Source organism: Podarcis bocagei, assembly GCF_964188305.1.
Source record: "Podarcis bocagei genome assembly, chromosome: 1".
NCBI classification, from domain to species: Eukaryota; Metazoa; Chordata; class Lepidosauria; order Squamata; family Lacertidae; genus Podarcis; species Podarcis bocagei.
Window position 1 is genome coordinate 130,142,717 of NC_138125.1, and position 27,261 is coordinate 130,169,977.

The following is a 27,261-nucleotide window of genomic DNA, read 5'->3' on the forward strand; positions in this document are numbered from 1 at the left end:
TGGGTATCCGTTATCATGATCCTTGTTGACGGCACGGGTTGTATATATGTATGCAAATGCACAAACAGTATATACTGCAGGAATATATATTTATGAAGTTGAAATGGCACCATTTAGAAAATCTTTCTGGAACACCAGTGCCCCCCTGGTTGGGAATCACCCAGAATTGCCAATGAGAACTGAGCATGCTCAGTGGTAATGTAATGCTGACTGGCTGTTGGGAAGGGCGGAATGAGTCCCCTATAGGAGGGTATGGCAGGGTGTTTGAAATCCTGAACAGGAGCACTGAATTTTACAACATTTTCTTGCAAGCTACACTCTATTCGAAAACAGTTCTTACAAAGCTTTACGGCCATGATTTTTACAACAGAATTTTGTTTGGATTTTATACACCATTCCCATTCTCTGATAATTTCATGTTGTGGGAATATTTTGCAGAAATATTTTGAAGAATATAATTTCTGCTGTGAAGACTAATTTTTAAAAAATGAACTAGATAATGTTTTGTACAATATAATTGTGGGTTTTTTCCTATGCAAATTTCTGTCTTTTCCTCGTTAGTGTTAGCAGTAGTTCCATATGGTCTAGCCCGGCATAACCATAGTTACTACTGGTTTTAGTTTCTAGCTTATAAACTAATAATGGTGTACCTTTTCCTTATGGTTCAGCTAGTACAGAAATAATGTTACTAGGGAAGAAGGTGTGGTTTTTTTAGTTAATTTTTGATATTTTTCAACATAGGATACAGTAAAAACTGAATCAGTCTAAAGAAAGAAGTAACAAACCAAGAAAAAGAGAGAAAGAGAAAGCTTTTCCCTGTTCCCTCAGCCTCAAACCCTGAGAGAGCCTCTCTGGCTTACCTCACATCCAGGTCCCTTCATCTTCTGTCCATCACCTTCCTACGTGTATCTTCATTTATCTCAAATATAAATATTCAAAGAACCAAACATACATGTAAATAGGGTTAACAGAGAGCTAGAGTTAAAAGCCATAAAGTAAAGGTAAAGGGACCCCTGACCATTAGGTCCAGTCGTGACAGACTCTGGGGTTGCGGCGCTCATCTCGCTTTATTGGCCGAGGGAGCCGGCGTACAGCTTCCGAGTCATGTGGCCAGCATGACTAAGCCGCTTCTGGCGAACCAGAGCAGCACACGGAAACGCCGTTTACCTTCCCGCCGAAGCGGTACCTGTTTTTCTACTTGCACTTTGACGTGCTTTCCAACTGCTAGTTGTTGGCAGGAGCAGGGACCAAGCAACAGGAGCTCACCCCGTCGCAGGGATTCGAACCGCTGACCTTCTGATCGGCAAGTCCTAGGCTCTGTGATTTAACCCACAGCGCCACCCACGTCCCGAAAAGTCATAGAAAAGCAAGATATGAAGAAAAAATAAAAAAGAGAGTCTTCCAATTCTCTGTCTACCAATTATGTATATGACAATTATTTAAAGTATGCACTTCAGAGCAAATTCTAGCTGTATTAATAACTAGCTTTTTCTCATTCTGCTAGATGGTATTTCTCACCCTCCCAGGCACCTTGAATTCACATTTTTTCACTCCTGAAGTCCAATATAGTGCTTCAGTTATTACCTTCTAGTGTCCAAATTCTCAGAAAGTAAATTTCAATCACCATGATTTTGCAGTCAGCAGCATTTCATTTGAACTGGGTCATGGATCTGTAACCAAAAATTATCTTCCTTTGAAGAAGAAACTTCTCCCATCAAAAAGTTTTCAGAGGGTAGAAAAATGGGATTCTGCTGCTCCAAGTTGCCAATTTTAAATTGTTCAGCAAGCCACACATAAAGAATGGGAATGTCTACTTGCTTGTTCTGCTAATTTAAATTTTAGAAGAAGCTCTTTTAAAAGATTGCATAGTTTGCAAACCTACACACGTTTAGCTCGTAAGTCCCACACGTTTAGCTCTAAGTCCCGGACTGAGTTGACATATACAGGATTGCACTGTTAATCAGGTGTGATGTCTCTTTTGCACACATGTATATTCCCAGCCTCTTTCATACATGTCCCATCTCATCATGCAAGTTGTAAGACTGTAGTCCTGTAGTCACACTTATCTGGGAGTAAATCTTTGAGAGTAACAGTGGGTTTTCCCAAATAAATATGCACAGGACTGCACTGTAAATGGCATAGAGAAAGAGGTAAGTTGTTTCCTTTTCATAACTATGAAAGGATCAATCTGCCAAGCTGAAATTCATCTCCGTTTCTTATTTTTCTGATACAGTACTAAGTTCAGTTCTCCACCTTAAGCTGTTGGGAGTCAAGGGTCCTTGGGGCAAGGAGAGAGTAATTAGGGATGCAGGAAGTGCTTTCTCTTGGTTCATAATTCTCCATGGCTCTTAGCTTCAAAGGGGTTAGAACCTTTAAAAATTTGTAGAGTTGGCATGCATCATGTGACACGACCCGCCCCCCATACCATAAACAGTTAAGGAGTATGTATATCTCAATTTTCCCATCTTGTTTTCCTCCCCCTTAGTTTTTCTTCAACTGACACCCTAAATAGTCTATCTCATGGAGGTCAGTGAGCATGGTCCTTGTTGGGTCATTTAAGGGTTTTTTCCCTCTTCTCCTCACCCTTTTAATTTACAAACAAATTGTTCTGTTCCTCACATAAGCTGTGAGTACCCTGGTTTCACTATTCCAGTGAGAGGCCTGAGACCAAGTTTGCTATTGGATATAGCATGATTATGATAAGCAAAAACTTGGTCCTTTTCATTTTTTATTTGATTTGATTGTATGAACCTTTTGAATTTTTTAATAAACCGTATTACTTTGCATGTGCATATAGGGTGGGATATCAACACATTAGTAAAATACTTAAACATTCCAGTCTACAAGTGAATTGGGTGTGTGTGGAAAGGTTTCAGCTTGTTCTTATTTCTTGATAATTAAAAATAAGAAAACATATAATTAAAAATCATAAGAACATTAAATATTATCTACCATTCTCTTATTGCTTTCAGAATGAATTATGATTTCTAAACATAACTAGGTGCAACAGGTGAAGAAAAGGTAGTGTGTACCAGGTTGAAACCATTTATATGAAAGCAAATTCTATTAAAATCAATGGAATATACTTTGAAGCAAATATTCAGTGAACTAACTAGCTATATGTATGTAGAATTCAGCTGGTAATCTTAGATTTAGTATATGTGGCATCCTGAATGAAGATACTACCGAAGGTAGCTTAGTACGTCAAAAATTAAATAATAGCTGTGATTTGTCTTTTTAGCATTTCAATTTTTTTGTGTTGAAAATATATCTTAACAAGACTATATTCTCTTAAACAGCAAACTACAAATCAGATGCAAACTGATTCTCTGTCTCCGTCTCCTAACACTGTGTCGCCAGTGCCTTTAAATAACCCCACAAGTGCCCCAAGATTTGGAACAGTCATTCCTAATCGCATCTTTGTTGGAGGAATCGATTTTAAGGTATTTCTTTTTCCTGATCTTGGTTCCTTAGCAATACAATCTTTTTTTCCCCCCGCTTCTGTCTTAATAGGTTGCTTATATCATTGGTTGTATAGTTTTAAGTGTATAAATGTAGAAATTAGGCTCTAATTTTATGTATTTATTGGACAGATATAGTGCTACCGCACACGAATTTCAAGATACAAACACCAACCAATGAGAAAATACTGGATTTGTTCCCTTTGCTTGTCCTTCTCATCTCTAGTAAACTGTTACTTAATAGAGAAGAAAAGGAGAAAGAGTTGTAATTTTGGACCTGGTAGAGCCTAGAAAGTATCTAGCCCAAATCCTCTTCCAACATTGGTTCTAAGGGGGCAGGAACTTCTACTTAACCTCTACTTGAAAGGTTGCCTTTAAGGCCAATAGACTAAAAAATAGCATTCAAATTATGATTTTTGAAAATTGAATTTAAAAAGACAACAGATACGATTCAGTTAGTGGAATTGTTGATACAGAATGGTGTGATCAATATTAATGTGATTTAAAAAATAAAATGTCCCATAAAGTAAATCAAAGTTAAATGATGATTTTAAGTACATTTATAGTAATGATTTGATGATGTAATCATTTTCTTTTTCTTTTACTAGACTAATGAGAATGACCTAAGGAAGTTTTTTTCCCAGTATGGCTGCGTCAAAGAAGTAAAAATAGTAAATGACAGAGCTGGAGTATCAAAGGGGTTAGTACAATAAAGCATTTGTTCATCAAGTAGAAATAATACTAGTTCATGCAATACATGCAGGGAAAAAAATCCTTATTACATAATTAACAAGACATGAGCACCTTAAAACTACAACCCCATACACAATTAACTTCAATTAAGTCTCATTAAACTTAGTAGGGCTTGCTTTTGGGTAGATGACTTGTATAGGATTGTACTCATAGTTAAAAATCAACATTTTTTCTCTACAGTGGAGGAGGATATCCTCGTCTGAGTTGCTCCTCCTGTTCACTCCAGAAGGCAGAACTATGCAGTCATAGTCATTCATGGTACATTCAGGTCCTGGAAGGAAAGTACCAGCTCTTTTACAAAAAGTTAAAAGTTTACAAAGAGTTACAAAAAGTTTCCTATTTAGAGGTAATTAGTATATATCAGTTTTCACTATGATTTTCCAAACCATAGGAACAAAAGGCAAGGTGGCATTTCATGTTTTCACAGACTAGGGTACTTTAGGTTGACTATCTCACAACCACAGGCTTTCCCCCCTTGTGGAAGTTCTAAGGGAGACTCTTCCCACTGCCCTGCATGCTCTGCTTGAATTCTCTGCTCTAGCCTCCCTCTTTTTCAAAAGCCCACACTCCCCACCCCCAATTGGACTGCACAGGTATGGTGATGGGTAAAAGGCCTCAGGCATTCTAAAGTACGGTATTTCTGCCGTCAGATCTTGGTTGGGAGTGGCACCAATTGAGGCTTGCAGGTAACTGAAGGTGGGTGGGAGTTTGCTTCCCCACCCTAAAGGTGAGCTAGCCAAATATGGGCCAGCAGGCCCCACCTCCCAGGGTGGAAAATCCAACAGGTTGGTGCAGGACTTCTTATTTTCACCACACCACATCCACGTTCCCCTTCAGCTCTTGCTACTGTCCTGAAGTCCTGGTCCTCCTCATTGCTCTGAGCTGATATCTGACAGACCAGAATACCACATGCACTGCATTTCCATCTCACACAGAGTGCTGAAGGAAAGCTGCTCCTCCCTCCACTTCCATTCAGCCCGACCTGCCATGGGATATGCTGCTACTGCTGTCAGTCAAGTCTTCCCAGTTCACAATGAATGTGACAACAATCTAGTGGAAATAAAGTATACATGCAGGCAAGCGTGTAGACAGACTTCTGGTTCATTATGTTAACTATACATATAAACATTTCTGTCAGTTATCTTTTTATGTGTGTCATCTTGGTTTAATCCATTCATTCACAAACCTGAATATGTAACAAATGCTGAAATTAACCCATAATAAGGTGTTGCGCATTGATAGAACAGATTAAAATAGGAAACTTTAATGACTAGTTTTAAGTAGAATAGTTTAAACTAAGTTTAAACCGTGGTAAAAAGCCACCATCCTGGTAAAGGCCATGAGAACTCTAATTTGTTTTGGGGAAGACAGCCAAAATATTATGTTTAATGGATTTTTAAATCTGGCTTTGTTTGATATGGTACATATACTGATCCATAATGCTAAAGTCAGTCATTGGTTCTTCCTCATTTTATGTGATAGGCATTCATTTTATGCATGTCAAGCAGCAGCTCTTGTTTGGGAAGGTTGCAAATATAGTATATGCTAAGAAAAACGTGTGCTGTTTTACTTAGGTATGGTTTCATCACATTTGAAACTCAGGAAGACGCTCAGAAAATACTACAAGAGGTAAACATGATTTCATTAAAAATTATATATTTGTGCACAGATAGGAACTGGTAATACCAAGTAACATTTGTTTATGGTAGTGGGGAGTGCCTGGTGCTGCCCACAAACCAAAAAATATTGTGATTTTTAAATGGATAATGTGGTTTGTGAGTTTGGACCTGCCACACCAAAAATCAAGTGAAGTTAATCCAAAGTATTCTTTTGGTCCACTGCCTTGATTCCAAATGGTGCCTGGCATTCCAACGACAACAATCTCTTCCACCCCCCACCTCAAAAAGTTTCATGCCAAGTTTGGGAACAATATTTTGAGAGGTGTCCAAACATAGAGCACAAACAGATGCACAAAAAAATGAACTACCTTGCAAAATAATGTGGTACATTAGACATGGGGACCTGCAAAAACAGTGTGTACTCTATTATTTATTGGTTCATTTGTTTAGTTTATAATTTCACTCTTCACCCAATATTTGTAACACAAGAGAAAAGCATTGAATACAAAATATAAAGCAGATAAACATTACCAAAGTATATATAAACAGCAACTGTCAAAATTACTGGCATATTAACTCAACCATTATCTGAAGGCTTGGGCAAGGAGGTACGTCTTCAGCTGCTGTGGAAAGGTAAACGGTTTCAATGCCAGATTTATTTCAGAAAGGAAGTGATTCCAAAGATAAGGTCCTGCTACAGAAAAGGTCCCATTTTGTGGTACCTCAGGGAGGCTTGCCTGGCTGCCTTCATTACATATCTTTAGGTGCTAGGCAAAAACATTCTTCTTCTCCCAGGCCTGTGACTAATTTAGCAATGCATGGGAGGTATTGTTTTTTGTTTGTGGCTATGGTTAGTTATAGTTATAAAAGTTATAAAATTTATAATTGATAACATAAAACTTTGATAAGTTTTATGGATCAAAATATTATGCATTTATATCCACTTGAGATGGTTTTATTTATTGTTTAATCTACTCTGTTTGATTCAATCCTTATGATCACTGTAGTTAGTTATAAAGTGCAGTCGAATACATTATTTAAACAAATACTTGTCCAGTTCAAAAGTGCCTTACTCACCATTTGGCACAAAACAAAGGACTGAGTTCACAAGATATTTCCATTAAGATTTGAGGTGAACTGAAGGTATCTGTAAAACGTGTTGTTGAGATGTTATTGAAATTTTTGAGACATTCGTTATTTGAATATATTTGAAAAATAAACTATTAAGGTAAATAATTGTATGTATTTTCTTTGCTTTGGCTTAGGCTGAAAAACTAAATTATAAGGATAAAAAACTGAATATTGGTCCAGCAATAAGAAAACAACAAGTAGGGATTCCTCGTATGTATTTGCTTGCTTGCTTGCTTCCTACCCCCTACCCCCATCTTTTACGGGTGTTTTGGAAAAATCTTGGGCTATGCCAGTGCTGTGAAGAATTATTTAGGCTACAATCCTATACATACACACTTGGGAGTAAATTTCTTTGAACTCAGTGGTATTTACCGTATTTTTCGCCCTATAAGACGCACTTTTTCCCCTCCAAAAATGAAGCGGAAATCTGGGTGCGTCCTATGGGGCGAATGCAGGCTTTCGCTGAAGCCTGGAGAGCGAGAGGGGTCCGTGCGTACCGACCCCTCTTGCTCTCCAGGCTTCAGGAAACTATCCCAAGTCTTGCAAGCCCGGCGGGATGTCCCGCGGGCTCGCAAGGCTTGCGGGCAGCAGCCTGCACCCAAAAGCTGGGGACAGCAGGGAGGCGCAGAGCCGCCACCCCGCTATTCCCCGACCTGATCTGGAGGCTGGCGGGGGGAGAAGCAAGCCTGCTTCTCCCCCCCACCAGCCCCACAACCTCCAGATCAGGTCGGGGAATAGCGGGATGGCAGCGCTCCGCCATCCCGCTATTCCCCGACCTGATCTGGAGGCTGGGGGTGGGAGAAGCAAGCCTGCTTCTCCCCCCCACCAGCCCCACAACCTCCAGATCAGGTCGGGGAATAGCGGGATGGCAGCGCTCCGCCATCCCGCTATTCCCTGACCTGATCTGGAGGCTGGCGGGGGGAGAAGCAAGCCTGCTTCTCCCCCCGCCAGCCCCACAAGCTCGGGGGATAGCGGGCCAAGCTGTCCCTGAAGGCAGAAGAGGGAGACGGAGCACTCCATCTCCCTCTTCTAGCTTGGGATGGTTGCGCAAAGCCTCTGCAGGGCAGCGCAGTGCGCTGCCCCACAGAGGCTTGGGAGGCTGTCCCTGAAGGCAGAAGAGGGAGACGAAGTGCTCCGTCTCCCTCTTCTAGCTTGGGGATGGCTGCACAAACCTGGGGGGAAATCAAATTTTTTCCTTTGATTTCCCCCCTCAAAAAATAGGTGCGTCCTATGGGCCGGTGCGTCCTATAGGGCGAAAAATACGGTACTTTTGAGTAGACATGCATAGGATTGTACTGTTACTGTTCTATTTGCCTACTAGTGAGTGTTAATATTCTCTTACCAAGTTTATCTATAGGCCAACTCAGGCTCATGATAGTGCAAGGCTTCTGGCCCAGCTGAGGCACATGCCTTCTGATGGTGATACAGAGTTGCTTCTTTTCATCACATTAGTCCAGGCATAGGCAAACTCTGGCCCTCCAGATGTTTGGGACTACAACTCCCATGATCCTTAGCTAACAGGACCAGTGGTCAGGGATGATGGGAATTGTAGTCCCAAACATTTGGAGGGCCGGAGTTTGCCTATGCCTGCATTAGTCAGTTTCATAGAATGATTCTTAATATTAAATTGCAGTGAGCTGAAATTTTCTGTTAACACATTTTGCAATTTAGAGGGAAATTCTGATGTTGTAATTTGAGGGGATTAGGATGGGGTGGAAATGCTCCTCTGCTCTGTATTGATGGGGGACATGTCTGACCCAGAGCCCACAGTCACGTTTGTGGAAAGTTCTGTAAGCACAGAGCTACAGGATCAGAAATGGGACATATTGGAGATGCCCTTTGGTTTGCTTGATCCAACACCATTAATTCCTCTGAGAGGCCCTAGGATTGAATCATCTACACCAGCCTGGAGCTGGCACAGTTAATCCCTCCAACCAATTATAGTTAAGTGAATCGGTTTCTTACCCCAAAAACTAATGAGTGAGAAATTAAAAGAACTGCCAAAATAAAAAGAAGACCCAAGCATGCACACGTTTCCTACCTTGGCCAGCACAAGCCAGCAGGGCCTTGAAAATGGTGGAAACTTCTGCTTCGCTCCCTCCTACCCACATCCTAGTTAAAATTGCTCTACTCTTAATTGATAAAGTATATTTACAAGCATCATAGCTTGGATCCTAAAAGTGTGTGTCCTGTGTTCTGCTCACAGAATAGGGTTTTTCTGCCTCTCTTCCCATTGCAGTTCTCTGCATCCTTCAAAAAGCCACTTGTTGAGAGTCAGCCCCCCACCCTTCATTGCGTTTGTGTGCTATGGAGAGCTGTAAGTGCAGCCTAAGAAATTTGCAGAGGTTTAAGAGCTCTCGGTGTGCAAGTAGAAGTGCTTTCTGCTCTCTTGGGTTCAAGTGGTCTGTTGGATCCAAGCCCATATGTATTAGAATTTTTTTTAAGGATAGAATGCAAAGTACCTGTGAGTTTTCAATTTTGTTACTGCTTATTTTAGGATCCAGTATAATGCCAGCGGCTGGAACAATGTACTTGACTACTTCAACTGGATATCCATACACATATCATAATGGTGTAGCTTATTTTCATACTCCCGAAGTTGCTTCTGTTCCACAGCCATGGCCTGTACGTAATTTCTTTTGTTCTGAGACAGTGCTGATGTGCCAGTAGCTGTTTGGGTTTGTTATTGTTAAATTTTGGAAATTAAAGCTAATCGTCTTCTCTGAATAGCTATCAGCACAAATTTATATAGTATACATTGTTGCCTTTCTAACTGTGCGACCTTGTTTCATACCTCTGTTGTAAGCAGCTTTTGTGAAAAGTGCAACTCTACTGTCCAGTAACAACTAAAAAGTATATTTATTCAAAGGGTGCAGTATATTCCCCTGAATATAAAAAAGCAATTGAGGGAGTCAGCAGGAATAACTATGAAAAAGAATTTGGATGGGCAAGCAAATGGCAAATGCATGCAACACAGAATTGTAGCCATTCTATGGGCCCTTGTAACTCTGATTAAAAAATAATCATCATAGGAATGATCCTAGCCTTATTATCCATAGGATTTCAAAGAATCAGAGAATTGTAGAGTTGGAAGGGAACACAAGGGTCATCTAGTCGACCCTCTGCAATGCAGGAATCCTTTGCCCAATGTAGAGCTTGAACGTACGACCCTGAGATTACTGGCAGTTTTGTGTGTGCAGTATCCCACTCCAAATTCACTTTGTGGTGGGTTTGTGGCGTTCAGGAGCCAATTTGTTCGGGAGCCAAGCCGTTCCAGTACCAAGGTACCACTGTACTGTGGTTAACTATGAAAAGTGTATTGAAGGGGAATTTGTTTTGGAGGATAAAGGAGGATAGATAGCAAAAGCCCGAATGGCACTTCTGATCTGTGACTTAATGTAAATGATTTGTTTGTTTGTTTATAATTTAGTGTTTTAGTGTATTGCTTAAAATGTATTTCTTAGTAACATATTAATAATTCTTTGGACAACTCAGTAAGATTCTAATTGCTGTTCTCTTTTTTAAAGTCACGTTCTATTTCTAGTTCTCCTGTGATGGTAGCTCAGCCTGTTTATCAACAACCTACATATCATTATCAGGTAAAAAAATAAATGATGCTTTTGGCAACTTTATGGCAGCATAGGAGAGGAAATTGTGCTTCATAGTTTAATTGACTTCATAGTTGTTTGTTTTACCACTGTATCCTAAAAAAAAAAAATCTAAGTGGTGTGCAGTAATATTTATATTTAACAAAAAAATATTTTCATAAACCATTATGGGAAGATGTATTCTTAATTGAAGCAGGCTCAGTAGTACAGTGGTACCTCAGTTTAAGAACAGCCCTGTTTGCGAACTATTTGGTTTACGAACTCCACAAAACCGGAAGCAGTGTCCCAGTTTGCGAACTTTACTTCAGTCTAAGAATGGAAGCCAAACAGTGGAAGGGCACCGGCGGCGGGAGGCCTCATTAGGGAAAGCGCGCCTTGGTTTAAGAACAGTTTCGGTTTAAGAACGGACTTCCGGAACGGGTGCAGTTCGTAAACAGAGGTACCACTGTAGATGGACAGCCAGTGTATATATTTTAACAATGGTGTCAAGTGGAATCTTTGAATGTTGAATTGGAAGGGACATGTTCTGGGCCATGTGCCCCCATCAGCAGTCTGCTCCTGGGCCCCCCACCCCATTCTGCACCAGCTGGAGCTTCTGAACCAGGCACATTGCAGTACCAACTCAAGAACTACTGTGGTTAGATTATCCCTGTCCAGGAGCAGTCCTAGCTGATGACATAAATGCATCCAGAAGTACCCACAAGCTAGGCACTTGCTCCTTCAGAGTACAAGCTCAGCCAGAGCAGGTAACGTGCCCATGTCCTGAACATGGGAACCAAACATGATTCAACTATTATATGTTATTAAAGGAAGAAAGATTGACAATATGTCCACCTTAGCGTTTATTGTATTTAACTCTGCTTTATTGCAGTTAATGTCTTCAGCATATATTTTATTTTACAAACAGTGTAAATGAGGAATTTGGGGTGTAATTTTTTAGCATACTGTTGTTTTCAATTACCACAGGCTCCTGCACAGTGCCTTCCAGGACAATGGCAGTGGAGTATTCCACAGGTAAATCATATTCAGTCTCCATAATCTGTTTGTTTATTTATAACAATTATATTGCACCCTTCCTCTAAGTAGTTTAAGGCAGTATAAATAGTCCCCTTTCCTCCACTACTATCCTTAGAACAATTATGTAAGATTAGATTAGGGCTGTCAGATTGTAACTGGCCAGAGGTGAGTAGCCTTTGTAGCTGGGATTTGTGATGTGGATTTAAACCTAGTATACCATACTACTCTCTGTTGGTTTCAGGTATACACTTCATGATGCCATGTGATATACTGATTGCTCCTGGCGGGCATGCAGGTCCAGACTTAATGGAATGAAATGGACTTTTAATTCAGCAGGGGGGTACTGCTGGTGGATGGGAGGGGGTGGAGTCATTTTTTGCTGTTTTCGTGGGGTTACAGCTCCCTAACATGCCTGACAGTGGGGCTCCCTCAGCCCTCTGGGAGCAGTTATTCAGAGAGTGAAAGTGAAGAGGCAAAAGTCATTCCCCCCCCCTCTGCCTATAGGAGCATCCCCTGAGTGGAATGCTGCTCAGGGAATATTCCTGTTGGCAGAAGTGAAGTGTGGGTACAAGCCAGTAAATTCACATCCTAGAAATTTCAAAATTATGCAGTTTCAAAATACGGCCTTCAGTAGATTCATTACATTACCTCAGGTATTAGCTGGGACTGTTTTTGGCGCATAGTCCTAATTACCATATTTTTCGCTCTATTGGACGCACCAGACCACAGGACGCACCTAGTTTTTAGAGGGGGAAATCAAGGGGAAAATATTATTCCTCCCCCCCCAGCCCCAAAGAGCAACGGACAGGCTGCGCGCTTCCTCTTTAGCCTTGAGCAGCATCTTTAGCCTTGCACAACGGGATGGATCGTGCCCGCTGTCCACCGGGGCTGGACTAGATGACTCCTGGGGTTCCCTTCCAACCCTGCAATTCTGTGACCTCGGAAGTTGTTGGGGGTCTCCACCACTGGAAGCTTTTAAGCAGCGGTTGGGGGACCATCTGCCTGGCGTTCTTTAGCTGTGATTCCTACATTGTGAGGGGGCTGGGCTAGATGACCCTCGGGTGGCCCTCCCAACTCTATACAGTCCTACACTTCTGCGGCAGGAGATCCACAGCCACTTCACACAATGCCCACTCCCAATTTTCATTGGAGAGACATGTGGCTTCACTGTCTAGGTAGGTACCCCCCTACTTGCCACTCTTCCCTCACCCCACCTAAGCCGAGGGAATTCCTGCCCAGAGAAGCTCCCAGGTGAGGCAAGGGTTAAGATCTACCTCTGGTAAATGGCTTTGTATCCTCCCTCTTTCCCTTTTCTCTTCTTCTTCTATGCTAGTTCCTTCTCTTGTGTTTTGTTTAATCTGTTTTTATTGTATACTAAAATAAAAGCTGCAAAGTTACCTTTTTTATAATATTCCCCCCTCCAAACTAAAACGTTAATCTAGATAAAAACACTGATCCAGAGGAAAATAAGGGGGTGGAGAAAGGACGAAAAAAGAAAAAGAGGTAGAGATAGAGAGATGTTTAAAAAGTTGGCTTCTTTAGCCTTGTGCAGCCTCCTGCGGCTGGAGAGGCACGCACGGCTAAAGAGGAAGCCCGGGCAGCAAGCGGGATGGATCGCGCTCGCTGCCTGCGCTTCCTCTTTAGCCTTGCGCAGCCTCCCACGACTGGAGAGATTGTGCAAGGCTTTTCTAGAGGAGGGAGAAGGGACTGACTGGCCGCGTCAGTCCCTTCTCCCTCCTGGGGAAAAGCCTGCAAGAGCCGCGCGAAGCTTGTGTGTGGCTCTTGCTGCTTGCCTCCCCTCCCTGCATTCGTTCCATAGGACGCACAGACTTTTCCCCTTAGTTTTTAAGATGGAAAAACTGCGTCCTATGGTGCGAAAAATACGGTACTTGCTTGTAGAACTTTGGGAGGAGGGAATGTGATGGAGAAGGAAGAGACAAACTCTTTGAGTAATTCAATTCAAACTGGAAACAAGTTATCATTCAAATGCATGCACACTTTTTAGAACACATGGGTTTGTAAGTGTCACTGCTAAGTGTACGTCCAGGGGAAGAGCATTCCACTTAAATAATAGTTATCATATTTGCATTGAAATCATATATTACAATTTTTCTTCTTCTTTAGCTTGAATTCTTCTAAGAATTGAGTTTGTCATATGCAAAACAATGTTTTCTCTTTTTAGTCTCCTGCCTCTCCCACCTCATTCTTTTATCTACATCCTTCTGAAATTACTTACCAGCCCCTGGAGATTGCCCAGGATGGTGGATGTGTCGCTCCTCCTCTTTCCCTAATGGAAGCTGCAGTTCCAGAGGTACTTATACTCAGAAAAAGTATTTGTAGGCTGCATCTGCTCTACCTATTTAATTATTTGTAGATAATTTGGTAAGATTGCATAGAGAATGTATGAAGAAAGAATTTGCTATAATCAAACATTTTAGAAATCTGTGGGGTACCTTTCAGTGAGGACTGTGTGCTAGTACTCATAGACTGAGTATTCTTTATTCACATATAAGAGAAAGTAAGTAGCAGTACTAATTAATTGAGTATACTGCAGTGACACTTACCCCTTCAGTAGTCTCACTGAATGTAGTAGTCCCTTTATTTTATCTTACAGAATTTTGAGGGAACGGTTTGGAAATAAAGCCCACTTCTATCAGTATAGCTTTGGTCGTTTATCAGTATTGCATAGTCCTGATCTCATATCAATTTTGTAGGGTGCTTCCAGGCAGGGGCCTTATATCACAAAAAGGTTATAAAGGCACTCCTGCTTGTCCTCCATGCCAGTGGGTGGAGCTTGTCAGATTGTATCTGGGTTGGGTTTTTTCTATCTCTCCCCTCAGCCATTCCTCTTGTTCTCCACTACCTTTTCCCATTCTGGGCATGTGAGCAGATACATCTTAATCTGTGTGCATTCACCTTAAAAAATATTATCTGAGAAGTGGTGCAAGAGCAAATGTTGTGCAGCTATGAGTTGAGTTTTTGATAGGTATTTCAATAATCCCCCTTTATTCCTGCTGCCAACATCAGATAATGTTTATCTGAACACATCCCTAGTGTAACCAAATAATAGGCATGTGGTGTAATACAATTAATTAATTTATCTTTCTTTATCTTATTTGTTACTTTATTATATGTACATCAATGGCTACTATAATACTGGTTCTTTACTAATCAGCTAACCCTGCTACACATTCATCACCAACTCACACACCATCTACCAGGCACTCCTAACACCACTCTCAACAGCAGACTGTCTCTCCAGCAACCCTGAAACTCCCTTTCAGAACTCCCACCCAGTCACCACTCATTCTCTCCCACTTTTGATAACATTTAATTCCTCTAATTTACCGTACTTAACATTCACCTTGGGTACTCTATACATACACGTGCTTACAATATTATGTACAAAAGCAACAGTCTCACAAGGTCTACATTAAATTGCTGTATTAATCTTTAAAAAAAAAGTCTGGTGCATGTATTGCAATGTACTCCAGCATAATCCTTCACATGTACTATGTGGAAATCTTGAAAGAAGAGTTCCTCTGAAGTGGGTTAGTGGAAGTAGACACATTTACATTGGTTGGATCTAGACACATCCAAGAAGCGCTTCAATTAAATGCATTGCAAACTTCGTACAGTTGTACATCAGAAGTCAAATGTAATCCATTCCGGAAGTTCGACTTCCAAAACATTCAGAAACCAAGGTGTGGCTTCCAGTTGGCTACAGGAAGCTCCTGCAGCCAATCGGAAGCTGCGGAGCCTGCATGGGACGTTCGGGTTCCAAAGAGCGTTCGCAAACTGGAACACTCACTTCCGGGTTTGTGGCGTTTGGGAGTGAGGTGTTTGACTTCCAAGGTACAACTGTGAGAAATGGCGTTGGCAAAAACGGAACTCCACAGCACCATCCGGTATCACAGTGTTATAATGCATATAAAACGCTTTTTCTAGCTGAGTCCATTGTTTTGGCTGCTAGAAACAAAATAGCTAACTTACGCTCATGTGAGGAGCCAGTAGAAATAGGGGTGCACTGATAGAGCCACCTACTGAAACATCATCACACACATGACAAACTACCCACCCTAAAAATCCAGATGAGCAGTAACCATGGATGGATAATGGGTTATTTTTACTTCTGGGTTTTTGTTTTGAAATCTAGTATAGATGTAAAAAGTATGTGTTGGCATTTTGATGGCAATGACATCATGTGGATGCTGTAAAAAATATGTCATCCACGATCCGTCTGGAAGCAATCTTAGTTTTGCTACTGTTTGACAGAACCCAGTAAACTAGCTTTTTTATTACAGTATATGCTATTAAATTCAGTTTGGGTTCTGCAAACATAGGCAGTATATTCCTGGCTGACATTAGAAATCCCATTCACCACCAGTGCTCAATGAAGCATTTGAAGGATCAAAATAATAATAATAACAACAGTAAAATGTACTATTATTAATTAATTAATTATTACTTTCACAACCCAGCTTTACATTTCACGTGCCATTATGTGTACTCTATTATGATGGTCTCATTCATGAGGTGAAGCCCTTAGTCTTGAAACTTGGTTTTAAAAATGTCACATAGAGAGAAATGTACCACTTTCAAATTTTTAAAGTAATCGGGATGTCTTGACTGCAATTTGACATCTAGCAGGACATAAAATTTACCTCATACTGAACAGCAAACCAGCACAGAATGGTCAAACCCACACATACTAGTATAGCTAAATTTATATAAGTGTATGCATGCATGCATGCACAATAGTGGCATTCAGACAGGCATGGAGGCTTCCATCAGTGGAAGACCTTCATGTAGAATCAAGTGGAAGGTTTTCCTGACCATGATTTGAGAAGTCGAGAAGATCCCAGTTAACTTAGGTGCTTGGTAGTTTCCTTGCCCCATTCAAATTGTTGCATGCCACTCCAGTCTCCAAACGGTGTGGGATTCTAGAGTTCCAGGTGCTTACTTGGGGTTTGGTTTCCTCGGAATGAGGGACAGTGGAAACTGTGGTGTCTTTATGATATATGGTTTATTTACACATATATACAGCCTGAGCTACAATAGAGGGGCTTACAGCATCAACACTGCAGAACGTAGTATTCCCCCAATAGCCACAGCCTTGGATTCAAGCAGAAATCAGTCATGGCTCTCACTCAGGCTTCTGTTCGCTTCTGGCTCCCAGCTCACCCCCCTAACTCTGGTTTTTGTCCTTCTAATTGCTAGCCAGGTTGGGGGGGCACCCAGCCAGGTGAAGGGGGATCTACCCATTTACCCTCTGACACAAAGCAACTTCCTTTCTTATATTAACAACCCATACTAGGGCCATTATGGCCCTTGGCTAGCTAACTCAACAATGGGATATTCCATTAGATTCCAACCCTTTTTGGAGCCAGGAATTAGAAGGGACTCAGGCATACAGCCTAACTCCTTCCCCTAAACTCTCAACAGTATGAATAGAGATAAATAGGAACCCTGATATCTTAGCAAGTTAAACAAATTTTTTAAAATAGAAAAGAGAGTATAAATATAGCTGACCCCATAATTGTTAAGGCGTACACGGAGTATGAAGTGCTTCGGGTTTGCTAAGTTTAACAAATATTTCAAACAGCTGCTGGACTCCACAGTAACCCTGCTGACTCCGGAGGGTTAAAAATAAATAACTTAATCATTCATTTCTCATCTACTTTCTGTAGAGTTAAAATGGGAGACACATAATCTGCAAAGAACCTTGAGTGCCAGTAGGCATAGAAGGGGCATAGGCAATCTTTAGTCAAGATATGTTAGCTCAATAAGTACCAGAGAGCAAGCTAAATTGGGGGCAGGGGACACTGTACAGTAGGGATGGAAGGATCTGTCAATTTCAGTTCTCATTTTCTCATTTTTCTAATCTTCATTTCAGTTCTCCACGTTTCTGCAGCAATTTGAGAAAACCCTCATGAAAATTCTTCAGCATTTAATTTCTCCTAATAAACATATTTTGCATACATGTTTGACTAATATACACATTTTGCAAGCAATTTTTCTACTATAATGCATTATAATCTGTTGTTTTCACTAATCTATAATTTTATGCACACTTTTTCCTAATATATCCATTTTTTATAAACGTTGAGAGAACTGCATCGCAAAATGTGGATAGGTGTGACTTTCTTAGGGTGGCTGGGTTTTGGTTCTTACATTGTTTCGGAAAGTGCAAATTGGATTGATTCGTTTTTAATGCAAAAGCAATCAAATTTCTTCCCAGCCTGTTGTGCAGTAGATGGGCCAAAATTCTATAGATATATTGACAACTTTATAACTTGCAAACCAAAGAATAAGATTTCCCCCTTTCATCATACATTATATACATTTAGCACTGCCAGTTCTGCATTATTACATTCTTCCACTAATTATTTAAATATGCTGTGGATCTCTTCCAGTCATTTTGAACCTTCCTGGCCCCAAATCAGGTAAAAAGGTATCTGTAATAGCCCTAACATCTAACCTACAACAAGCAGCAGTCAGAATCAGGTCTGCACCTTTATATCTATTCTGACAAAAAAAACCCCAAAAACCTGGAAATTTGCAGGTAAACAATTAGCCCAAGGTCAGTTGGGTTCTTGGATAACTAACATAACATTAAAAAGCAGTTCTGAAATGATGGAATGAAAATTGCTTTCTATGCACATTTTTCCTGTTTATGCTATTTTTAATATATACTTGTTTTGTAAATATATTTGTTTGTAAATATGTTTTTCAATATTCATTTGTTTACCAGCCATATTCTGATCATGGAGTTCAAGCATATCACCAAGTTTATGCTCAAAGTGCCATAGCCATGTCAGCTCCTGTGATGCAGCCTGAGTCTGTTAAAGTAAGGTCTATAACCTTCTTTTTCTTTGGGGGCGTGTTTTAGCTGATGGGGACACAATTCAAGTTGGATTGGGAGGTGATAGTGTGAGAAAGGCATAAAATACCCTTTCCCTTGCAAAAGTATAGGCATACTTAGTTTTAATTTTTTTGTTGTAAATCACATTGAGCTTTTGGAAAGGTGAGGTAAAATAGATTAAATAATTAACAAAAAATGAAAATCCTTTGCCACTTTATGTTGTTCTTTTTTTGACTTTACTCTTGAAATTCTTTGAAACATTAGATGTTTGAGTAGATACTTCGTATATGGCATAGTCACAAAAATTTTCCAGTAGAGGGTGCTGCAGTACTAAATGACATCACCAACAAAATTCAGTAGGAGCTAATCAGTAACAAGCTATGAAAAACAATAATCATAGAAATGTTTCAGTGTATTACAAATACTTTTCTATATTTTATTTTTCAAAAAATTAATTATCTGACATTGTTGCTAATTGTGTGAATGGTGACATTAGCAGTAGCAGCCGGTGAGGTGGGATGAAAGCAGTCCTCAGCTGGGAGTGGAGGCGAGTGTCCTTGTGCCATCAGCAGCTGCCTCTGCTGTAACTTTGTGGTGTCTTGACAATAAGGGCAGGGGGTGCCTGTACTCTCCACTGCCTGCTATTGCTTTGGGTGAATATTTGGTGTGTAGTTAAGCCTGGCAGAAACTATTAAAAGACATTAGTCTACTGCAGAAGAAAGAGTTGCTCTTCCTTAGTTGTTTTAGTTAGATTTGTAAAATCATTTTGTAAAAGTTGTATCACGATGTCTTATTTTTTTCACTTCCCTATTTATGTTGCAGTATATACTCTTAGCAAAGTGTAAAGGAATTTGTCCTTCAAAATCAGTCCAAATTAAGCTAATTAGCTGTACGCATACTTGCTTTGGGCTAGACTCATTATAGGCAGAAATAGAGCTAACAAATTCAATGCAGGTTTTTTTTTTAACTTCCTGAAATAATGCTACACACTGCTCTGCTTACTTACGCTATTGTACTGTACAGTACAATTGCATCATGCACAGAGGTTATGTTCTGGGGATGGCACTTAAACCCCAACCCCCCCCCACATGACCAGCTTTACCTTTAAGCAATTTACAGGGCTGTCCAAGTTCTCACAAGAGCCTCCCAAAGCCCTGTTAGCAAGCCCGAGAGCTTAAAAGCTCTTTCCATGCCAGGAAAAACCAGGGCAGAACAAGGTTTTAAGCTCTCCATTTTGCGTGCAGTTAATTTGCGGTATTTCAGCCAGCCAGCTTTCAACCACATAAGGTTGAAATCATGCAAGACACCATTGTACTGTAGTTCTTTTTTCCTTTATTTCAGGCTTAAAGAATACTAGCTGTAGTTAGCTGCATTTAGAGCTTGGGTTCTTATCTCTCCTTTGACCTTAACGGGCTACATAGCCTTCTGAGACTAGAACAAGGAGTAAGAACCCTAGCCAGACATGCAATTGGATCTGTAATTATGTTTCTGCTTTCCTCCTTCTGTGGAGTATGTCTTCCAGTGCAGAATCATGCATCTACCATATTTGAGAAACTTGCATGTTTTTGTTAATATAGCTGTCTACATGTACAGCTCTGAGTATGGAAAAGTTCTGAAGCTTGGCTGACCAGTGCTGTAGCAGATGGTTTACAGGGTGTGCATAGAATCATAGACTTGGAAGGGACCCTGAGGGTCATCTAGTCCAACCCCCTGCAATGCAGAAATATATCTACCTGCTTAGATTCTTGGGTTTTGCTGCCGCCGCCGCTGCTGCTGCTGCTGCAGAGGCAACAGGAAATTTTGTTCTGTGGCTGCTAAGCAGATTCTTTTTCCTTTTCACTAGTTAGAATTCATTAATAAAGCAAGCTATTGGGTAGTTGTGTTCCCTCATATATATTCATTTGGGAATCCTGTAGACCTCTGAAAATTGGGTAGGCATGATGTGCCCAACTCAGTATTAATCACAGCTGAAGAGACATACTCAGAGCAGCATCGGGCATCAGCCCTTGGTACTGTGACTGCTGAGCTTTGCACGTCATCAAGTCCCAAATGTCAGAGGTGGGGGGAAACAGCTCATTGGAAATACTCTCTTGTCTCTAACTGAGCTCCTTGTGATTTCCCCCCATGCCACAATTCTTGGAGAGGAGAGGGAAACCTGATATAAATGCAGTTCTATTTAGAAAGGGAAGGCTTAAAATTAATGAGCTGATTTCTAGAGATGAGGAAAAAACATAGAGAAGGAAATGGCTAGAAAGTAGCCTACATAGGCCGCAACTTGCTAGACTAGCTGTGCAATAGGCCATCCACACCTGAGAAAATGGCACACCCATTGAGTTTTCAAAGTCAGATTTTCTGAGCTCTGAATGAGAGGCAGGTGTTTTAGTTTTAACATTGTGCATATTCCCTGGAAAAGTGAGTGGAGAAAATGTGGCAGTTCCACAGTAAATGCAAAGTGTGGAAGCAGCTCAAGTGACAATCTGTCAAGGAACTGAGAGGACAGAAATTCTCTACACCATGAAAACTGCATGTCTGAAAGATGACTAAGCTAGAACCCTACTATCTGATATCCAGTATTCAATATGTTGAGAGCTTTAGCACCTTCCTTTTTATGCCCACCTGGGGAACTCAGGTATATGGTATCCAATCTGGGCTGCATGTTCATGTGTTTTCAGCCCTTTTAGAGAACGGAGTGCCTTGATTCCTGAATGCATAACATCACAAGCCAGTAATTTCTTTTAAATAAGATTAAGCCTAACATTTGTTATCTAGGAATGTGCATTTTTAAACAACAAATATGCAACTAACCAGGACCTATTATTTCAACTTAAATGTGTTATAAAGCTAATGAACATGCCTACCAATATCTTCTAAATGTCCTACAGCTCACATACCATTGCCACCCAAATTCGCCAGAAATCCATCCATCCCTGGTTGTATCCTGACAGGTTATAATTATTTGGCTTCAAATAAATTCAGCATTGTGTTTGGACACCCACCAAAGAGATGGCTACCAAAAGCAAACTTCTCCAATGAATAATCTCCAATATTATAGAATGTAGTTGCTACATCTGGGCATTTCAGTAGGAATGGGGGGTCCAGTGGGCTCTTTTCATGGAGCTGGATACCATGTCCCTGAATCTTGACATCCCACTGCTAGCCCTAGTATGTCACAAGTGCTTCCTTGCCTTCCATAATTCATGTTCACAGAGACACCTGGAACTGGAAATGGGCAGCAGCATAATGTAAGAGAGACAGACTGGAGTTTAGGCCTTAATCTAAACCAGGGAACCTTTGGCCTTCAAGATGCTATTGGCTCAGACATGCTGGCTTCTGTCTCTTGTTTTATCTGCAGTTATTTGCTCAAACAACAGTTTTCTGTTACTTACCTTGGAGTAGATTACAAGATGGATTTAGAAAATCCACCCCTCCCCAGTTTTCAACACGAATCACAGTATATATAGCTCAATTGGGGTGAGGAGTCTCCAGCCTCCTAGTTGGGCCTCTAGGTCTAAAACAAATGGAGAAACCTTGAAATAAACAGGATAAGCTTCACATGCTCACTTAGGAATGTAAAGTGAACAAAGTAAACACTAACGAATATTCAGATAGCAATTGATCATACTGTTTCTGTTTAATAACTAACAAGGTGGAGTTAATTTATTCTCAGGGTTTGGAGATGCTGATGCAGTACTTCTAGGAGTGATAGGTATGCTACAGAATTTTCAATACCAGTTCATCAACCTGGGTATTGTTCATCAACCTGTATTTTTTCCCACCCAGTTATGGGCAATTCTAAAAGACTTGGGTAATCTCTTTCCCTTAGATTAGAACAAGACACATTCCTTTGAAACCTCAGCCTTGTTCAGATAGTTCCAGGCTGATGAATCTTCCTTGTGACCTTTGTGATTACTTCCAGATAAGTACTGGGGACAGAGGAGAGAGAGATATTTTCTAATAAAAATTGTAACCCAATTCCCCCCCAAGAAGAGTCGTCCAAAGTGGCTAACAACAAATACAAAAATAAGGGGCAGACAATGCAACTGATTTAATAAAGTGTCTCATAAGATTTAGCAATGGTTGGGATTTTAGAAGCATTGTCTTTCTGCACAATGCACACACATTGCAATAATCCTTTCTAGGAGCAATGAATATGAGTGACCATGGCTGAGTCTGGCTGCCCAAAGAACAGGAAATCAGAAATTAGTCATGCTTTAATGCCATTAAAAACAGTGGGAATTAAGTTAGACGTTACTACCTTAAGTCTCATTAGTTTCAGTGTGGCTAAAATAGGACTAGTTTCCTCTGGAATACATGAATTAACCTAGATAGTACTGGGACTAACTTGACTGAATAGAGAGCTGGCGTCACTCAAGTACGTCATTACTGAAGCTACCTGAGAGCCTAGGAATTTCATGGTTGTAAAAAAGAGAGAAAGAGGTGATTTCAACCTCTTTCAAAAGCTGCTGTTCATGAATCTGATTTGTAGGAGACTGTTCTTGGCACAAGACTAATCGAGAAGAACGATGTAGTACGTAACATGCTGAAAATCAAGTGTAGGGATTTGCATACATGTACTAATTATTTGTGGATAAATAGAAAATTTTGCATAATTGACACTTGGTAATTCACATCTAACCAGAGTGATCACCTAGGACTGATGGGTTTGCTGATCAATCAGAAAATTCTTTGAAATTATTTTCCCTCAGGAAATTGAAAACAATCAAGAGCAAATTTGCTTTATTATGGTATAACTCCATAATCTTCAACAATTCCACGGGAAAACTAACGTGCCAGAGTTTCTTTTATAGTGCTTTTTTAAGTCAGGTGGGAAATAGTTTTATATAGTCTTGTTGGTGCTGTTACTATTTTAATTAAATAGATTTGTGTACCACTCTTTATCCGAAGATCCCAGTTTAGTTCACATGTGGTCATTTTGTGTTGTAAATTAATTCCTTCCTTTGCAGACTTTGTTTATATATTTAGCAGAATTGCCATATACCTGCTTAAAATGTCTTGTAATAAACTGCTATTTTGAAATGTAGTTTTTTCCTCTTTATAGGAAGCCAGGATACATTCTGTAAGAAGAAATTTTTCTCATCCTTCTTCTATGAGTTTAAAGCCTCGTTACGCACGAAGTCCTCACTTTCATCCTAGAAAAGATTACAGATCAGATGACACAGTGCTCACAACTCCTTCCTCTGCAGACACTGTTAAATAGCACCATAGTTATACTTAATAGCTAATATGAAGGTGTGTAATTTTGTAGCTCCTAATGTATACTGAATACTGCTAAGTCAAAATGTCCTTGCTTTTTGTAAGGTGTTTAAAGACCTTGCACTTGTAAACATAAATCGTTTACTCTTAGTAAACATAAATTGCAGGATAAAATCATGGTTACCTTTATCAATTGGTATTCTTATATGGTGACAGACTTGTAATTGAGAAATATGCAGGCTATACATGTGCTGTTTATTATGCCATTTAAAACTAGCGTATTTGTTTTGCAAACCAAACTTAAAATTCATTTTCATCTGATAGGTTACAAGAATGACTACAATATTAAAAAGCATTTTCGCTTGATGGAAAACGCATGCTATGTTGAAATCCGAATATTTTATTTAACATTTAGCATATTTTGGGTTTTTTTTAATAATTTGGTGCAAATACTGTTTTACATATTGCAACTGAAATAAAATCAATCTTTTTTTTAGTTTATAAAAATTAAAAGTAGTTCCATCTGCTTATGTCCACATATTTTTTTCTGATTTTTGTGACTGATACTGTTCTGAAGGATATAAAGTACTACACACATTTTTGATACTATTTTGGATGTGCAAAAATACAAGCTTTGCATTAATAACATAATCTATTACAGTATTTGAAAACTTTCATTAAGCCTTTGTCTTCTCCCTGTGCAGGATCAAAATGAATCACTGCCTGTATCATGTCCTGAGGAGGAATACAATTATCCTCTTCACTACAAGGATTAGAATGGTTTATTCCCTGCTTTTGTTTTACAAGCTTTTTGCTGTAGTCTTTCAATTTATACTTATTCTGGCATAATAAATATGCCTGCTGTATTCAATTAGAATTGAAGCCTTTTTATCAAAGGTGAAGTCCAATTGTTTTATTTTTTAAAAAAAGTCAGGTAAGGATTTCATAGAGTCAGTAATACAACGTCAGCAAGGTAGCATTTAAATAAATCTTTTAAGAACTACTGAACAGCAAACTGGAAATAAACATTGAAATACAACCTTATTACCTGCTTTGCCCACAGTGTACCTACCATTACACGTGGCTGGAGTTAGGATAAATTCAGACTTTTACTAAAAAATTATTTATTTTTCTAGTAACATGTTCACTCTTGAGTCTTTAAATAGGTTTGCTCCTTTATAGAACGTAAAAAGATCATATGCAAAAATAATTTATACGTTTTGTAAAAATGTTTGCGATAACCCAGCAACTATCAGATTTAAGTAGTTTTTATGTCAAGTATAAAGAACTTGAATGGTTGGGGGTTATCTGTTTAATGTTACTGTTTTTATATTTGCAGAGGTTTTAAAATATATCTGTATAAATGTGTTCACATCTATTGAAACTGCTTTATAACTGTGAAAGGATTTGCTCAGTTGTATATATCCTTGTAAACAATATAAAAGTAGCCAAGAAAAGGCCATGTGTTCTGTTACTATGGCATTATTTCTAAGTATATCATGAAACCATTGTATATAGCTTATTTCATCCAAGCAATCAGGATCAGTTTTGAATCTTTTGCTTGGGTTCCCATTTTACTTCGTGTATTAGACTAAAAAAAGCATAGTTTTCTGAAAATATTTCAAAATTGAGATGTCCAAAGAATGTCTGGCATTTAGAACTGCAATTTAGAAAACAATGTCATTCATACTTGAAATCCTTTGTTCTTACTGCTTGCGTTACGGAGTTATTGATATTTATATCAGGTTAAATAATACCCAAGACTTTCCATTTTAGTTAATTCATTTAAGAGAGCAATATAAACATCAGGATTAGATTTTTTTTTAATCCCTGTTTGGCCAAGAGTAACTTAATACACACAAATATAGTAATAGAAAGAAATGTCTTATGCACAAACAGGTCCCTCCCTCATACCTAATTCTAAGGGGTTATAACAGAAGTAAGAAAGCTGTCTTCTACCCTTTGTATCCGTGGTCTGTTATCAATCCTTTTGAAATGCGTGGATTTTTTTTAATGCAACATTACATTATATAATTTGGGCTAATACCTGGTCAACCATATTATCTTGAAGGCTAGTTGAATGTAATATATTCCTTCCCCCTTATTATGTTTCTCCATAGAAAAAAATAGCTCCTGAGTCTAGTGTACTTATTAATTCACCTCATTTATATATTGAGGGTTAGCAAACAAACATTAACAACACCGCTCTGTGTTACAATCCTGATTTTAAAACTTTTATTTGGGATACATGAGAGAATCATATTTGCCATAGATTTAGAGATTGAATGAATTATTTAAGTAATGTTTACGATCATAACTCCAAACGTATTTTAAGAAATAGGTGAAGAACTACCATAATGTTAATTAAAACAGGACTTTTCCTATGACTGTTTTGAAATGTTCGAAAAATGTGAACACCAAATTGTTATTTGTGCTAGTGAACTGGGGAAAATTCACTTCAATCATCACATTGTCATTTGACATATCACTTTACTATTTCTTTAAGCTTTTTAACATACTCTATGATCCGTGTAACAAAATAAACTACTCAACAAACTGCATTCTACTAATAAGATAGACAAAAGTAACAGAACACATGGCTTTGCATACAGACTTTCTACGTGTATTTTAGTATAGTTTTACAATGTAAGTTTATTGTAATATGTGTTAGTGTAAATCTTAGGGTAAAATGGTAGTTTTGGGATGCTCATACTGCACCAGCTTTTTAAGAAATGTCAATGTCACAAGCAAGACATTTGAAGAGATACATATACAAATATACTAAGACACTAGATTTTTTTAATACATGGTAATTCCATATTACTGTGGAGCTCTGATTTTGAACAATGCTACAAGGTATAGCAGAAGAGTATTATTTTGTTTTGGGCTTCATTATTGGACAGTGTCGATCAGAGCTTTTGGTGTGATAACAAAACATGGCTGTAAAATGGCACTTGAAAGCAGGATGTATCGTGGGGTATTCTTTAACATATTTTCAAAGGAATATAAGAGTTTACTTTTGCCATGGTAATAAGGAGTAGTTTATAAAAATGCTGATCATAAGTAGAATGTTTTTGCATTGTCATACAATTCTAGCTAAATTAACAGGGTACCAACATGGCTCCTTATGCATTTACTATAGTTCCTGCAACCTTAAGTAAGTTAAGATAAATGTACAGAAAGATGTTTTGTCAATAATTTTATAGTACTTCAAAGTTTTACAAACTTGTTCTCTACTCATTTTTTGTTTAAACTATGGGTATAATCCAGTCACACTGCAGGATTCTGTTAGGCTCAGTAGAGCCTTGATTTACACAAATCCCAAACAAGCATGAGGCAAGGAAGCGGCGTTTTAGGCATATGTATGGACTTTCCATTCAACCTAATGCCTTTTGCACAGCCTCTACACACACAATGGAGAAAGCATGTCTCTATGAACTATTTGTGCAGGGGTGCTAGGCCCACACTGGACTGGATTCTGCCATGAATGTATGATATACAGTAACAATATTGGTTCCTGTAGCTTGTACCATTTTTAAAAAGCCAATGGCTTTGTAACAAAAGTTTCATCTAAATAAAGTATTCTTTATCTA

At 39.3% G+C, this 27,261-nt stretch overlaps 1 protein-coding gene across 7 annotated transcripts in view; it reads left to right on the forward strand.

Moving 5' to 3' along the window:
* Positions 1-27,261, forward strand: part of BOLL (boule homolog, RNA binding protein) — a 36,442-nt gene extending 9,181 nt beyond the window's left edge. For 3 of the 7 annotated variants that reach the window (XM_081181395.1, XM_081181393.1, XM_081181394.1), the window contains exons 2-11: positions 3,300-3,443; positions 4,070-4,161; positions 5,789-5,843; positions 7,099-7,174; positions 9,462-9,589; positions 10,492-10,563; positions 11,539-11,586; positions 13,772-13,900; positions 18,344-18,439; positions 23,514-27,261. In XM_081181395.1, the coding sequence (XP_081037521.1) occupies positions 3,315-3,443; positions 4,070-4,161; positions 5,789-5,843; positions 7,099-7,174; positions 9,462-9,589; positions 10,492-10,563; positions 11,539-11,586; positions 13,772-13,900; positions 18,344-18,439; positions 23,514-23,672 (984 nt within the window). In that variant the 5' untranslated portion in view covers positions 3,300-3,314 and the 3' untranslated portion in view covers positions 23,673-27,261. Of the gene's footprint in view, positions 1-3,299; positions 3,444-4,069; positions 4,162-5,788; positions 5,844-7,098; positions 7,175-9,461; positions 9,590-10,491; positions 10,564-11,538; positions 11,587-13,771; positions 13,901-17,485; positions 18,140-18,343; positions 18,440-22,121; positions 22,161-23,496 lie in introns of those variants that run through there. The other 4 variants (XM_081181392.1, XM_081181389.1, XM_081181390.1 and 1 more) reach the window with 4 other exon arrangements.